General features: G+C 40.4%; 2 protein-coding genes across 4 annotated transcripts in view; both read right to left on the reverse strand.

The window, feature by feature from the left end:
• zmynd11 (zinc finger, MYND-type containing 11) overlaps nt 1-12057 on the reverse strand; it is a 33751-nt gene extending 21694 nt beyond the window's left edge. The window contains exons 1-4 of one of the 3 annotated variants that reach the window (XM_056390313.1): nt 11846-12056; nt 7248-7383; nt 3625-3784; nt 1869-1892 (exon numbers count right to left, since the gene is read on the reverse strand). In XM_056390313.1, the coding sequence (XP_056246288.1) occupies nt 1869-1892; nt 3625-3784; nt 7248-7378 (315 nt within the window). In that variant the 5' untranslated portion in view covers nt 7379-7383; nt 11846-12056. Of the gene's footprint in view, nt 1-1868; nt 1893-3624; nt 3785-7247; nt 7384-11845 lie in introns of all 3 variants that reach the window. The other 2 variants (XM_056390314.1, XM_056390315.1) reach the window with 2 other exon arrangements.
• A 244-nt stretch (nt 12058-12301) lies between these two features.
• LOC130178248 (tripartite motif-containing protein 16-like) lies at nt 12302-14919 on the reverse strand. The gene is made up of 2 exons (XM_056390316.1): nt 12839-14919; nt 12302-12548 (listed from the first exon to the last, which is right to left on the reverse strand). Exon 1 carries the CDS (start codon nt 14904-14906, stop codon nt 13224-13226), a length of 1683 nt encoding a protein of 560 aa, XP_056246291.1. The 5' UTR covers nt 14907-14919; the 3' UTR covers nt 12302-12548; nt 12839-13223.
• Between the last annotated feature and the right edge of the window lie 2752 nt (nt 14920-17671).

The raw sequence follows: 17671 nt of genomic DNA on the forward strand, positions 1-17671 counted from the left end.
AATTTATACTGTCTCATATCGTCATATTGTCCACCGCCATTTAAAGGGTCTCTTAAAGCCTCTCTTTTTCTTCCCCAAAAGGTTAATATTTTATATTTTAAGTGTATAAATTGTTTACGATGTTAGTGGAGGTGGTGAAGCAGCCCAGCTCCACTATGAAACTCTATGGGAAACCCTGCGCTGAACAGTGTTGCTTACAGTACTTTCACACATTTAAGACAAACTCCTGCAAGGTGATATTCCATTTCAAAGCTTGTAGAGGAATCAACAAAGTTTTAAAAACAAAATAAAATTACTGAGGAAGGTGTAAAATATGAATACAACGTTTACACAAGGAAGTTCACTGAACATTGTCAAATTAATAGGTTAGTAAATGAAATAATGTGTGTTTTTGCTCTCTGGGCAAAGTGCGTCAATACATATCATGTTCATTATCATGCATCACAAGTGTGCAGATTTAAATTAGTTTAACCACCAAACTTTCAAGTTATTGACAAGAATCCAATTGTTTTATAAAAATAAATAAATAAATAAAAAATAAAAAATACCCCATAAATACCGCAGGAAATTTAGGGTATAATTTCACAGATAAGAATCAGTTTGGGCAAGCCTGGAATTAATCCAATCTGACTTGAGGCAGTGCATTTAAAACTTGTTTTCAAGAATTTGGCAGTGCTATTTTAAAATGTTACAATTGGTGGGCAAATGCCACAGTTATCTGTTTGAGGATTAAATATTCCCTAGGTCAAGGACACAGCACATGCCAGCTGGATTGAATCCAGGCACCTGTGGAGGAAGGACAGGCCTCCATCTAGCAACTGCTTCTCACATTCAACCTCTAAGTCTGTCCACTGAGTGACTGAGTGACCTGGAGAGAAAATAATAAAAAAAAAAGTCGACTGTGTTACTAGCAGCAGGCATGGAGAAAACTAAAGAGCACGACCACACAAACTACGACTATCCTCCCACCCGCCTCCACCCTCTTTCATTAATCATAAATGAAGAAAAAAAGAAAATAAGCATGCCAGACAGAAGTTAAGACCACAGTAGAACACACCCCTTCTGAGGAGAACTACAACTACCAAGACCAAAATACTACGAAGGCACAGATGCTTGCTACCAACCTGCAACTATGCTAGTATTGCTTGTTATCTCACAGTAAAATGTGATTCAGTTAAGCACACTGATTACTGTTACAGCTATGATTTACAGTTGCTATTTGACTCTGGTTGGTTGTTTAAATGCCAAGGACTGGATACGGCTTTGAGCTGTACCAGGTGAAGACTTTTGGGGTTTTTTGTTTTTTTTTGTTTAAATCAAGCAACAGCACATCTGTAGATAAGTAGCAAGCACATACTTTCATCAAGATCACTGATCACTTCCGCAAGAAATTTGGCCACGTAGACACAGCGCTGCAAAGGACTTTCATGAAGCTTTTTACAGCATAACTGAGTGACAGCAAGTAGCTTCTGGCAGTGTGGTTACTACTAGACTGTAGGCCGGCATGCAGAGTCATCTGCAAATGGAAACCTGATACATTTTTAGCCTTGTGTGTAATTTTATTTAAGTGCAGTGAGAGGCATTACATAGTGCAAAGAAGACAGTCTCTCACCACTGGCAGAGAAGCCTTACCGTTTCATCTTATACAGCCCACAACTTTTTACACTAACCAGAACATACTGTATGCTGTTTAGTTTTTTCTGCAGCCTGCATAAAAAGATTCAGATTCAGTCTGACTGCACTGCATGTGGCAGAACCGATTTCTCACAGAATGATGTTAGTTGAGAGGAGGGGGGGGGGGTGTGTTTGTGTGAAGGGATCAAATGAGGAACAAACCCTGAATTTGAAAATAACAATGCAGCCCTTACCTTGCTCCCCTCGGCTTTCGGCTCCTGTGATTGCAAGTGATTCAGAGAGTAGTGTTTAAAAGTCCTGCTGCCAAAATGACCTGAGCTCCGCTGGTTAACAGGTGTTTTGTCCTGAGAGACCAACACCTTTTTGTGCGATGACACCACACAGTACATAGGGACCAGCTACAAGCTATCTAGCAAGCTTCTTTGACTCCTTTTCTGGCCTTCAAATCATAATATCTTTTAATGCAAGGATTTTATTTGCAAATATACCTAGAATTAGTATGAACTGGTACATGTTTTGTGCATGAGTATGTGCAAGTCAAAACTGTTGTTTTAAGCACCTGAGTAGTTCACCTTAGACCTAACAAAAAGAGGCTTAATCTCTCACCACATTATTCTTCTCAAACAATTGACATCAGTCATTTCTGTTCTTACTGCATTTTATCTCCTGTAGTTTAATGGGTAAAGCATAACACTAATACAGCTGGGGTGTTGGTGCCCTGGTGTAAAAAGCACTGGGATTAAGGCACCCACCAAATACATATTAATGCCACTCGCACTTGCAGAGTAATCCATAAGGTGCTCTTTGCATTACAGATGGCAAAAGACAGGAGGATTCTCCCCAGGTAGTGCTAATATACTGTGAAATGACAAGCTCAGTGCAGTGCTACTCTGGAAGAGACAAGTCAAAGCATCTCTACACTGTGAACTGTTCCTTACAACTAAGGGAAATAAGATGGAAATAAAAACAAGAAGTAAACATGAAAAGAGAAAAGCATTACTAACACAATGCTGCACAACAGAGGGCTAAAAGATAATAGACAAATTGGGGACACATTTTTATATGCACAGATTAAACAATTATTAAACAATTGTAAACAAAGTCCACAATTTGAACAAAATGCCTTGATATTGTTTTCTTAAACTTTTCTATCTCTGCTGTTTGGCTCTTATTTATTAGGTGAGGATTTTCATCATCTTTGTAGATGGTACAACAGTAATGTTTGCTCCATGTAAAGTCTGTGTGCTGTGACTCTGTTAACACTGTGTTCACACTGCAAGCAACTTGACAGATGGGTGGCTACATCCTGACAGAATCCATGTTGTAGTTTCCATTAAGAAACCTATCGTAACTTCATCAGTGCATATGTTACGACTACTTTCAGCCACAGAAAGTTGGATTCCTTTTATCTATCTATTCAATTATTTATTTATTTTGACATAAATCATTTGTTTTTTGGGATGTTTTATTCTAAGAATGACTATGTGTATAACATACCCTTTTATAGACAACACTTACAGTATTTGTACATTTATTTCTGACATGTATCTCACTTCTAAATTGAAGTAGTAATCTGGAAACTCAGAAATCAGGAAACTAAACCAAACAGAAATTGAATCCATTGATTCAATTTCCAATCTTTCTAATAAATGTTTGGGAGAACTGTCAAACTAGAATTATAAGTGTTGTTCATTTTGCAATTGACAGCTAGAACTATATCATAAAATAGAGTCCCATCAGCTGAGAACTATTCACCCTATTGGCCAATAGTGGTGTTGATGGCAAAGAGTTTTGTCATGTAATGGTTGCCATAAACATTCAGCTCTTTAGGTCAACGCAGGACTTCCAGTAATTTCTTAAAAGATTTTGCTTGCAATGTGAACATGGGCACCAACAGAATTCTACTGTTATACTTGGACAAACACACACAGGGATTCAGTGTTGACTGCTGCCTGTGTTGATAACCTAATAAATTGTCACTGGACTTACCATCTCATCCCCGGGCAGCCAGTATCCTTCCTGTTCTATGCCGGCTTTAGAGCCCTTGCAGCCAACCGTCAGGGTCTCCACCACCAGGCCGTCCTTTACGGCCAGGCTCAGCTGTCTGGCAGTCTCCTTAGGGTGCATGCCAAACACACGACTCAGGTACCTGGGCAGGTGAGAGAGGAAAGTCTCTGAGCAATGTGCCATTTTTTCTATGCTAGCCAAACGCTGACATTTCAAATCCCAATCTACAGTCGAGGCAGACCTTGGCGGGGACCCACCGCTTGTATTAGTGTGGCTATCATAAAACTGAAGGTTTGAATGGTTGTTTGCAAGTAAGGTGACACTAAAGCCCTTTAGATCCTTGAAACCAGCTTCAACTGTAGAAATCACGATCAGTCAAACAGCATGCATATTTTCGATGATCTAAAAATTACTTGCTTCTCAGATTTGTAATATTGCATCAACAACACCCCACTGCTCCATAAATTATATTCATGCTCCCCAGAAAACAGACTACAGATACATGTGGTGTTTGAAATTACAATGAGAGACCGTGTGTTTAAGTTTTTTTTTTAATCTCCTCTCATGCACCTACATCATCCAGTGTAGGAGCAAATGTGATTCAAATAATGGCTCAGTTGATTCCTGCAGCTGCCTGCTGACTGGCAGTGACCTTCACGAAGCAAGGTCATGTACCCTCTACTGTGGCAGACAGCCAGTGAACAGACCGTGTCAGTGGGGAGTCAGGTGACAGTCGGTATTTACTCCTGAGCTACAAAGGAGAGGCCGACAGCATGTCCATGAGGTTGGGCTGGGGAATTAACCCAAGAGCCAACATTTGGAACCTCTCACCAACTTAATCTTGACCGTTAATTTGGTTAATACTTTCCCCAATGTGTGCCTTCATGAGATGTCGCGTTTAAGAAAACTTCTTGTTCAGTCAAGTGCCTCGGCCCCGTCCAACTAACGCTAGTCCATGTTCAAAAACGCTGGTGATATGGACGACAAAAGCAAAAACACTGAGCCTCAACCTGAGCAGCTTCTACCTAAAAAGAACACTGTGTCCGTCATTTGAGCTTCAGTGAAGACGACACCGAACACAAAGAAGTCAAATGCAAACACTGCAGAAAAACAATTTCAGCAACCAAAGGTAACACCACCAATTTGTTCAAGCTATACAGTTAAACACATTTTTTTCCGAGAGGAAAAAAACTCAACTTTACTTATTAGTATCCAATTCTGATAAGGTGACAGAATTTAAGAACACCTAGCTTCAGTCTGGTTTCCTCTTAGTTTACAAGCTCGAAAATAAAATAAGTTATACTATTCAATATATATATATATATAAAAATAAGCATTTACCAGCATTTTATTGCAATTAAGCAGGACTGGAACTGAATCAATTATTTTCCTCTTGAATAATTAATAATTGTTTTGTCAGTAAATGTCAAAAGATAATATAAAAAGTCAATCATGATTTCCCAGAGTTCTCGGTGGGAAAATACCTTTTCACATAGTGGAAAAGGTTTGTTGTGTTTCTTGTCTCCATCTGCACAGGTCGCCTGTTTATCTTACAACAATAGATCTTATAGCAATTAGCTTCTTTAACAATTAACTAACTAGTTTTAAGCAGTGTGACTGCTGTTGCTGTCACAACGCCGAACGAGAAGATCACGTTTCCCTCAGAGAGAGGAGGTGGTTAATTATTTGCCTCTGCCTCACTGACTTCAGTCTCCTCTGTTTCCAAAGAGCCTAACTCATCCTCCCTCTTAGCCGCAAAGCCCATTTGGTGAAATTCAGCTACAGTGGGACTGGATAGGATGGAGGTGTTGTGGACGGGAGGGCTATCCGAATGCATGCCGCTGCTTGCTGTTGCCATGACAACAGCCTCTTGCCGTCAGTTTTCATTTGGCGAGCGGCCAGCTCCCAAGGTGCTCGCCAACTTGCTGTATGAGATGTGGTAAGTGTTTCATTTAGTCTCTGCTCCATCCACCGACTGAAAGCAGCAACTGAACGGTGAGGTCTGCTGCTGACGAGCTGTCAACAATTTTTGTAGGTGTGTGTAGTGAACAATGAAAGATCTTCTCCACAGATAAAATCCTGATGGTTAAAGCCATCATGAGCCCAACCCAGCTGCAGATTCTACATCTCAACGTTGTTTGTAAAGAGGGGGTCTAATATATGACGGCTGGCTTCACCACAAGAATGGCAATGAGTGAATATCGGTTGGAGAATGTCAGAACTCCAACAGCTGTCAGTCTAGCTATTGATCGATGTCTGGTGTGGCCTTGAGTGCAGATAGGACTCAACAGAACATCCAAGCCGTGCCTTCACAGCCTGAGCCAATAAACACTGGATTCACATGACACCAAAATCAAAATCACCTCACAACAATGCCAAGTGGAATTAATTGGTAATTAATCATCAGTAAATAAATAAGCAATGATTCTCACAATCCATTAATCACTTGAGTTGTTCAACAAGCAAAACCTCCAAGTAAATAGTTGTTCCACCCTTTAAAATGTGAGGATTTTGCTGTTTGTCACTGTTTTCTGTCACTGAAAGTTAAGTATATTTGGGTTTTGGACATAAAATAGCAATTCAAAAAAAAGTCACCTCGAACTCTGAGAGGGATAGTTTGCATTGGTCCCTGACGTCTGGAAGAGAAATTAATTTACTGAAACTCGGAGCCTTAGATCAAAGTCACCACAGGCAACTGATCAAGCTTTTTAGGCAGAGAGAATGAAAATGCAATCAAATTAAAAACAAAGATGAACAACCCATATGTACACAGTTCAATAAGCCCAAAGCAACATTACTGATGATTGAACACGGGCCTCTGTCATGATGACACCCATCAGCAACCCATTTTCACCCAGAGCAAACACACTAAGAGTTAGTTAGAGTTAGAGAATGAATCACATCTGCAACCATTTTGATAACTGAACTAACTACTTTCTGTCATTTTATAAAGTTGTTCTTCAAAGATCTCCATAAAAACATAATAAACCAGGGGAATGATTAAAGTAACCCACTATGTCTATATACAGTCAGTTCAAGTAATGGCATGTTTATGTGTGAAGCCATTCTCTCCCCCTCAGGTCATCACCATGCTATTTGAATCACCTGAAACCCGGTGAAGAGGCAGCTGCTTAAGGACACATAAACATACCAAACCAGAAACTGGCCAACACAGAGGCTCAGAAACAGGCTTTGTGTAAACTTTGTTACAAGGATAAAGACCCCACTCCCCTCCCCAACTTCAACTCCACAGCTATTATCCACCCTTCCTGTCGCTTGATGCTGTACAACAAAAATGAAGAAAGCAGTCCCTATGAAAAGTGTTCACAGTGACATCTATGCATTACACAAAGTAACATGGATGTTGTTACTAGGACACATGACCGTTGACTTTTTCAAGTTTCAACTTTTTCACTGCTGAGCACCATAAACAAAACCCTATTCACCTCAAATGTACTGGGCTGGTTAAATAAGACTCTGGGGAGAGCTATTTAAAAATAATTACAGCAGTTGAAATAAGGTGAACTAACCCTTTAAAGTATCCTTTAAGATATATCATTAAATATGTATATTCTCATCTCCGTCTTATTTTCGGCTGAACTTACTTGGAGATCCTGTCCATATTTGCGATTTGTTTCTGGTTGCGGATGACCTCAATGGCCGCCCACACATACTGGACCACCTTGGGGTCTGCCTGCCTCTTCTTCACCACACGTGACATGATTTCCTTATTCATCACAACTGTGGGAAACAAAGGGAATATATAAATCAGCAGCTCTATTTGTTTTTCTATGTGAATGAGAAGTAGGTTTCACTATACTTGAGTTGTTATATCAATACAAAGAAACAGCCTCATAAGGAGCCACCCTCTTAATAGTAGCAGAACTGTTAATAAATGAATGCCAGTGATAGCATTTATAGTGATAATGACAGCTGTAGTAATAGCTTTAGTATAAGATTATAAAATAAGTCTTACATATGCTACAATCACACTAAATAATCAAACCTATGTTCCTCATGCCACAGTAACTGGTCATAATAATGTCACATGAAATAAAAAAGATTTTTTTTCCCCATCAAATACTCCTTGAAGACTTGGATATTGTATCTTATAAAAAAGTATATAATATATAAATATAAAGTTTATTGTCAGAATTTACAGAAAATGTGCTTGTTATTTATTTAGAAAGAAGAAATACCCCAATATATCACAAAATGAAAGTAGACCCATGTCTTTGTTATACTCTCATGTTGGGCTTGAAGTAAGTTAATAGACAGCAAGAGAGAATCAAATACGCTCAGTATTTCAAGTTAACTTTTTGGTTAATCTGCCAAAAGCTGGTTAAATCCATAATAAAATAAAATTGAATGGCCTTAAATTTTTTACAAACAAATTCACTGCCTTATAATAATATAATAATATCATATGCCTATATAAACTCCCACAGAATTGTCTCATTTCCTGTACAGGTTTAGCCACAGAGGTGTAGTCACTCAAAACAGAGCATGTTGTATCAGTACATCCCTCTAGCAAACATCTGCTGAAGTTACATTTTTAATTCACGCTCAGCTGATATTAGACAAACTAATCATCAGGTCAGCAGGGAAACAATGCATTTAGGTAGTGCAGAGCAGCTTCACAGGAAACTGTTAGACCGAGAGGTATAACAATGACCAGGAGAATCACATGTGACCATCTCTAAAGACGTTACTGACCATTATGCATGGTCAGGTGGGTGATTAAGTCACCTGACAATGGATGAGTGATCATCATAAGTTAAAAACACCCTATAATCATACTGCATGCAGTATATCCGCCATGTTATATAACAGCTACATTTAGCCATGAAAACAAGTAATAAGGAAATGCTGTGAGTAACAAACCAGGTGTCTTTAGAACTATCTGATGCTGCTCTGTTGTTTAAATGTTAGTCAATACAATTAAGAGTATTGGTCCAGACTTGCCAAGAATGGGTTACTACAAAGAACTTCAGAGAGAAAACACCCACGTAATTTGTGGCCTTAACTAAATCTTCAACTCATCTGAATCAACAGGAAAACTTGTTTTCATATTCCCTCATTACAGAAAAAATAACACATACTGGAAGAAAACTACTGTCCCAACCATTAAAATGTCACTGGACAACTTACTACCTTACATTTGGAGAAAGGTGTTTATGCTTTAAAAACACAAGCTCTCTCAATTTGACAGAATTTGGCAGCCCCTTTAGCAACTAATCTACATTTTCCACTTTTTAAATATTGTACAGTATAATACAAATGTGAGAAAAGTGAAAGATATACAGGGGATAAATCTAAGCTCTGTACTTCCTTTTTCCCGCCATTTTTCCCTCCTTAGTGTATTTTGTTTTTATTGCTGTTCCTATGTTTTTCCCAGGAACATAAGCAGACTGCTCAGTAAAAGCATGTTTGAGAGATTTGTGCCAATGTGAATTGTTCAGTCACAATATCTTTACATGCTTTGAATAAGTTCTTGGGAAGTGGCTTTGATTCAGTAACAAGTCCAGGAAATGTTTTTTTTGTGTCCTTGACTATCAGTCCTCACGTCCTATGATATCCAACTAAAGCTACAAACACCTTTTTCCTGCACACAAAATGAATCTACAATTCTGCTGAAAGTCTCTCATGCCCATACGCCATTTATTTAAAATCAATATATGTAAACCATATTCCTCCAAAGCATTGATTAGATGTCAATGAAAATGCCTCGTTGTCATTTGGAGGACAATTTCCCTTCTTGCCATGTGGACAACAAACTCTGTGCTGGTGAAGGAAGCTCAGAAAATGCCAGAGAAAAATTGACAAGGAAAACTCTTAAAAGACCTTCAAAGGTTCTGAATAATACTGGTCTGCCTCTTCACTCTGGTGCACATGCCTGGCCTTCCCTGAATATCCCAAAATCCAATTTTATGCGGTTCTCCTCTTAACCATCCGTGAAACTTAAGATGTCACTTTCATAAATTGCAGCCAAACACTAACCATAGTAATGCTCAAAGCATTTTTATACGAAGGAATATGCTTGGCTTTAGTGCACTTTGTGGTAGAGGAGGCTGTGACAGATGTCGAGAGAGGATGTTCATCTTCACACGTTTCTCATGAGAGTATGAACGGTGGTTTAGGATGAACCCCAATTACCTCAGAATAAATACAGATGAAGCTAAAAACAACAGAAATCATGTGGTCAGTCACAACAAACAAGCAAAACATGTTGTCTAGAGAAGTAGTGGTCATGGTCAGAGTGGAGGTTTTTTTAAGTTCAGATGTTGATGTTGTTATTTTTCTTTTGTTTCAGACTGGCATAGAGAGATCTGAGCTTGGGCAGTACACATATATCAGCCAGATGTGTATGATATTAGCTTTACAAGTCAAGCTCACATAAAGCTCTGGATCTGGATTCATCTCATTGTGGTTAATCAATGTTTTAGATTTTTTTTTTCTTTTTAATTGCTATACTAACAAAGATGTCTTACTGTCATAATTTTACCAGCTGAAATAAAGTGCTGGAAATGGACACAAATCAGAGAGAAACAATACAGAAACATAAATGGTAGTAATTACAACAATTAAGAATTTTTTTTTTTTTTTTTACTTTGTTGTGTCTGAAAATAATTTTCAGACACAACAAACAATTGATAATCGGAAATTAAAGGTTTTACAGTGTTCAAAAAGAATAAATTGTAGCATTGCTGTTAATAGGAGGATCACTTAACAAGAAAACACTAAAAATATTTGCTGTTTTCTTTCAAGCAGCATGTAAATATTATTTTTACATTTGGGTGCAGATTATGAACTCGGAGTTTAGGTGAAAAAACATTTTTCACTCATCTTGCCTCTAAACATCACAGGACTCTTGGTTCAGAGAGTGGAAACCCAACTTGGAAATGAATAACAGGTAGTTTCGCAGACTTTGCAGCAAGTAGAACAAAAAGGAGAATAGAGCAGTAATGTGACAGTGAGTAATGTGAGCTCCACTACTGTGTATCAAGTGTAGAAGGTGTGAACGAGGGCCACCTGTGCCACCATGCCAAGCCAGCTCGGCCAACCAGGCTCTCTCTCCTACATCCATGTGTCTGCTGAGCTGGCATGTACACAACACAGTCACCTCTGCCTGACTCTCTGCTTCCAATCTGCACCTCTGTCCCCGGAGAGCTCACCCTACATGATGACAGGGCGACCGTTTCTGCACGCCGACGTGCTCCCCAATCAATTAGGCAAGGTGTGCGACACGGGAGGCCAATTAGAAGACAGGCTGAGTGGGCTTGATGGCTCCCAGGATAAACAAAGAGACTACACGGCGCTGTTGTTGCCTCTTTAGAAAACCTGTAAGCTCCTCCTAATATTACTCCATATCGATATTCATACCCACTGGTTATAATGCCCATTAAACCAACTCTGACAGTCAGACAGGTTAGAGGATATCAGCATTACACTCAGCCATTCACCGTTAGCCCGCTAACAGCAACCAGGTTAACACGGATATGATGAGATATGATGTTCTAGAAAAAGATACCGCGATGTCACACTGCGACAAAAACCTTCACAACAAATCTTTTATTTAAATAACATGCTAAACATAACTTGTGTCTTGTGGCAACAAAGAGACAGTCGTGGAAGGCCACGGGCACTGCCATTCAAGAAGCTCGATTTAGCTGCTAGCAGGCTAACTAACGTCCAAACCAAAGCTTGTCAAGACAAAGGGGCCATTTAACTTTTTCTACATACGTTAAATTAGCCAATTCATATTGTATATAGTCTCAATGATAACATAAAACCCAGAATAAGCACGTAAAATTAATGGTTGGCTAGGAAGCAGGCTATCGTGGTGGGTTAATTTTTGTTAGCGATGCTACTAGTAAACTGTTACGTAGCTAACATTAGCTGACTGACTGGTAAACCTAGCCAACTTGTCACCGAACATGGACAAGATTCACAGTCACAACGACAACATAGTTGTATCTATAGTACATGGGAAGCGTTATCCGCCGCCACAAAATACCGAAACGCTCTCAGCTAACTAGCCTACCTGCTCGTTTGTTTTGGAGGGCGCCATGTTCACAGTCCTCCATCACGGGATAGGAGAGGCTAAGCTAACGGTGCTAGCGCCTGTAGTTGCTGGCTAACTAGCCGCACTAGGGGTTGTCATTGAGCCTGTGCGATTTTCACCAGAATAAATCAAACTTACCTCTGCTATAGTGCCACAAACCCACAGCGCTGCAGAAAATCCGCGAAGGATTGAACGCGAGGCAGCTTACATTAGTATTTTTCGGGCTAGTTGAGGCTGCGGATGGTGGCTTGTGTGCAGCAGCTGGCCACAGTACAGCAGCGCTGCGCTGGGAGGTAAACACAGACAGCGCCAACAGAGCGGAGACGAGCGGGGCTGCTGAGCCACAGGGAGAACTCTAGTGGTGGAATTCAACTTACTGCACCCTACACCGGGGACTCATCAACCGGGATATTAAAGGGGCAGTCCGTCGATTTTACACGTCAAAGTCTATTTGTTGCTCATGTAGGGAGTACCACTGTGCACAGCCACCATAGCCACCAAGGGGACCCCTGAGGAAAACCTCCACAATGCCATTTTCATTATTTCCCCTAACACCCAGAAAGAAACCAGTTCAGCAATCCGTTTTCTGTGATACTAAACTTTTTTTCATTGTTCATTCAGTGATACAAACATTTTTCCATCTTTAAAGCAAAACGTCAAAGAAAACCGTAATTTCTCCGTGATAAAAACTGTTTTAGTGAAGAAAGGACAGAGACTGACTAACAGATGTCCTTCTGCTCTGAACATGAACACTGTACTTTGCGTTGTTTCAGGAGGAAAACTGCCTCAGTTGTACTCTCATATTCGTTTCATATCTTCCCCATCAGCTTTGAATCAGATCCTGGAATGAAGACAGAAGAAAATATCTGATTTATTTTTGAGGAAAAATAGCTTTATTCAGTGATTTCATGAACAAATTCAAGTCCTCCACACAGTTAGTTTAAGCCGAATCTCAGATATGGAAAAGAAAATAATGAATGATCTCCTTGTTGATACTTATGATAATTACATTTTATAACACCTCATAGAACCTTATTTGTAAGATAGTTTGAACAACAACAATATTTAGACTGACAAGAGCATAAATGTAAAATTATAGTTTTCCTTATTTAAACAGAGACAACAAAATACCTGTGATAAAGGAAGGTCTGGTGATTTCTCTGTTAAGGCCCATGCAGTGGAAGAGAAACAACAACATACAAATACATCAACACAAATATTCAACAAACATTCAGAGCACAGAGAAGTTTATATTTTCATCTGGAGAAATGTCAGTTTAGGGAAAGAAAAATCATCCTGAGCAGTGATATCCTCCATGGCTCCAGCTCCACCTAAAGAAACTCAAACATCAACACAACAATAGATGAGAAGAGGTCAAAGTACCACCCATAATGTTTGATTGACAGGTGATCTCTGTGCAGTGCAGAAACACGACAGCAATGAGCTTTTAGCAACAATGATGGAGTCAAAATGAATTGGTGAATTAAAATACAGACAGATTTTAACCAAATGCACCTTAAATGACCTTTGTCTGTTTGGGGTTACAGATCTCAGCTGTGTCACCACAATAATTAAACCAAAGTCCAGCATAGAGAGGCTGAGTGAATGTGGTCTGGACTCTGTGGAGGAGAGTCATGGTTTCAGAGACGCTGTAGAAGGACAGAACACCTGCACTGTGATCCAGGTACACTCCTACTCTGGAGGACTGAGGACCTGAGACTGGAGTGCTGATATTGTTGTACAAAAATGTATAACTGTCTTCGTAACAACTTAACACCCAAGATTTATCATTGCGTCCAAATCTACATTCATCCGAGCTCCCTGCTCTGCTGATATTCTTGTATGAGACTGCTACAAAAACTCCTCCTCTCCACTCCACCTCCCAGTAACAACATCCAGTCAGACTCTCTCTACTCAGGACCTGAGACCATGAAGTGAATCTGTCTGGGTGACTAGAATAAGACTGTTGTTGACTCACTAATGTTGCTTTTCTGTTTCCCTCAGATAATAACAGATATGTGCGTGCTGTGTTTGGATCCAGTGTGATTTCCTGTGAATAATTTGAGAATTCATATCTGGTTGTGGGCTCTGGTTGTGACAATAAAAGCCCCGCTTCAGTCACTGTCAGTGAGATGTTTGTCCATGTGTCTCTCAGAATGTCCTGTAGTTTATCTCTGAGCTGTGACACAGCTGCTGTCACACCCTCAAAGTACCTAAAAGGACGGATATTGATGCTGGTTGAGTCTGTAGATTCACTGAGTGACTGTGAGGGGTAGTTGTGTAGAAACTGGGTGTGATCCTCTGTGTGTGAGAGCTGCTTCAGCTCAGCGTCTTTCCTCTTCAGCTCAGTGATCTCCTGCTCCAGCTTCTCCTGAAGCTCTTTGATGCGACTCAGTTGAGTGTTCTGCTGGGATCTGATCTGCTGCTTCACATCAGAGCTTCTTTTCTCCATGAGACGGATCAGCTCAGTGAAGATCTTCTCACTGTCCTCCACTGCTTCATCAGCAGAGCCATTGATAGCTTTCACCTCCAGTTGAAGCACCTTCACATTGTTCTCTCTGACTTTGATTCTGTGCAGTACTTTGCATCGACTCAGCTGGAGCTCTCTCTGCCTCTCAGTCCTTTCTGCTGCAGCTGAGACTGTGTCGTGGCCTTTATGTTCATCCACAGAGCAGACATAACAGATACACTGCTGATCAGTGCGACAGAACATTGTCATCACCTCCTCATGACGAGAGCAGATGTTCTCCTGGAGCTTCTTGGAGGGCTCCACCAGCTTGTGTTTCTTTAATTGGGTTATATCATAATGAGGCTGCAGATGTTTCTCACAGTAGGAGACCAAACAAATCAGACAAGACTTGAAGGCTTTCAGTTTTCTCCCAGTGCAGAAATCACAGGCCACATCTTCAGGTCCAGCATAGCAGTGATCAGCAGGAGCAGCTTGGAGTCCAGTCTTCTTCAGCTTCTCCACTAAATCTGCTAACATGGTGCTTTTCATCAGGACAGGTCTCAGTGTGAAGGTCTGCCTACACTGAGGGCAGCTGTGGATTTTCTTCTGATCCTCTTCATTCCAGAAGCTTCTAATACAGCTGATGCAGTAGCTGTGTCCACAGGGAATAGTCACCGGATCCTTCAGTAGATCCAGACAGATCGAACAAGAGATGGATTCCTGGTCCAGCTGAACTCCTTTCTGCGCCATTTCACCTCTCACTGTCAACGACTGTCTGAGTTTCAATTCTGTAGAAATGAATCTAGTTTGAGCTCTGATCTGAACAACATGTGCCTCTGCAGTGAACGGGGCCTGTCAGCTCTTGCACTTCACCACATGTTGGTTCCACCCATCTTCAAACTGTAGATCTGAAGGGGAGGGAACAAGGAAATATGGACAGAGTGGAGCTCACTGTGTTTGAGGGCAGGAAGAAGAGGGAGGGTTATCAGGCTTACATTCAGTCCAGGAAGAGGAGCGATTTGATACTTGTTGCAACTGTGAATCCCATGGGACATGAATACACCAGATCGTTAGACTATGTAATTCAGTTTGGAGACAGAAATGACTGAATGGATCCTAGAAAATTAACAGTTTTATACATGTTATTAATAATAAGGCGTCATAGCAGGCTATTATGTTTTCACAACTTCGCTCATCCTGGTGCACTTAAAATATCTCAAGAGAGCCACTACATTGCATAACTTAGTTTTAACTAATTCAAACAAACTTAACCAAACTTTGCTGTTCATGGGGCCATTGTTTAGCCATCAACAGAAGACCTTGATGCCCTCTGGCATCTGAGGCTTTAGGCCTCAGCTTACACCAACACCGAGATCACCTGTTGCCATAGATGAAACCCCCATATGTCACATAGCCTATGCTTAGTCATCAACTGTCACATAGCTGTAATTTTGGAATTTATACATGCACAAATGATTTTCTTCTTTTCTATACACACTGTGTATTATGAGTATTCATCTATTGTCTTCCGCTTATCTGGGGTCGCGTCGCGGTGGCAACAGGCTAAGCAGGAGGCCCCAAACATCCCTCTCTCCGGCAACGCTTTCCAGTTACTCTTGGGGGATCCCGAGTTATACCCAGGCCAGATGGGATATATAATCCATCCAGCGAGTTCTACTCCGGGGTCTTCTCCCAGTCACACACGCCCTCCAAAGGGAGGCGCTCAGGAGGCATCCTTATCAGATGCCTGAACCATGATGTCCAAGCTCCTTACCCTATCTCTAAAGCTGAGCAAAGCCACCCCTACGCAGGAAACCCATTTCGTCTGCTTGTATCCGCGATCTTTCGGTCACTATCCAGAGCTCATGACCATAGGTGAGGGTTGGAACGAAGACCAACTGGTAAATCGAGAACTTTGGCTTCTGGCACAGCATCCCTCTTCACCACAACGGTCCGGTACAACGCCCGCATTGCTGTTGACACCAACCCACCTGTCAATCTCCCGCTCCATCTTACCCACACTCATGAACAAGACCCCTAGATACTTGAGCTCCTTCACTTTGGGCAGTAACTCACCACCAACCTAGAGGGAGCAGTCCACCTTTTTCCGGCTGAGAACCATGGCCTCAGACTTGGAGGTATTGACGCTCATCCCTGCCGCGTCGCACTCAGCTGCAAACCGTCCCAGTGAATGCTGGAGGTCACGCTCTGATGAGGCCAACAGAATCACATCATCTGCAAAAAGCAAATATGTAATTCTGAGGTTCCCAAAGCAGACACACTCCTCACCTCGGCTGCGCCTTGAGATCCTGTCCATGAAAATCACAGTCTCATAATACTCGTAATATACTCATGATTTTTCATTTTGATTATATTATTATAGGTGATAACATATTCCTATCTCGTACCTACCAACTAAGGATATCAAAGTGTGTGAGTGTGATTGGATGAACATTTGCCTGTCAATGTCTAGCCATGATTTAAGAAATCAGATTTAGTATCCCCCCAGTGTTGTTCGACTTCTACTTAGTTTCCTGTGTCCCTAAAGGTTTTTCTATTTACACACTCACAGACCCTTTTCTCAGCCGGGCTAGTTGAGGCATCTAAAAACATACATGATATGACACATTGGGTATGAGGTTATATGGTTAAAGTTAGCATCAATACACAATACAATGAACACAATATTACATGTAAAATTTTTAAAAACAGATACCATTTATATCTACAACCAATACATTTTTCTCCCACACATCACACTTGAGAGGTTACAATATCATCATATTTGTAAAGTTTAAGTTTTACTTATTAATGTCAATACATTTTTAATAGAAAAGCATAGAGAGTGAAACAACTGTTTCAAACTACACAAACACTCTGCAGTGAACCCAACTCATGTAACTGGAAGAACAATCAAATGCTATTGAAGAATAAACCAGAATACTATTCAAAATTTCATACGGTTGATTATTGGCTTTATTATAAGGGCAGACTATATTCTCATTAAACAAATACGTACAAAAAATGTATCAGTTTCCTCGTAACATTTTTTAGTAAATAAAAGAAAAGCAACAATTTTTGGATTTTATTTGATTTAAAAGATGAATACCTGAAGGCTCTTGCCTTTTGCTAGGCTGTCATTGTAAATAAGAATTTGTTCTTAATGTCTTGCCAGGCTAAATAAAGGTTTCACAGCACTAACCATGATGTATTACATCAGACATTTTTATCATAAAACTTCTCAACCTAAAATCATGATCACTAAAAACTTTAGACAAAGTGAGCTGAGGAGCTTTAACCTTCACTACATCCCTGGTCAGGTGGATGAAGGCGCCCTCTTGTGTTGTGCATCAGTTTCAGATTTCAGTTGTTCACCTGCTGTGATGTTCACTGCAGGAAGACGAGTAAAAACTTCACTCAGCCTTTGGCAGCTTTAAACGACATCAGTAAAGACATTACATGTAAATATATGTAATATCACACTGTGTCAGTTTGTTCACAGGAGTCACACCCTG

This window comes from Seriola aureovittata, chromosome 12 (assembly GCF_021018895.1).
Source record: "Seriola aureovittata isolate HTS-2021-v1 ecotype China chromosome 12, ASM2101889v1, whole genome shotgun sequence".
NCBI lineage: Eukaryota > Metazoa > Chordata > Actinopteri > Carangiformes > Carangidae > Seriola > Seriola aureovittata.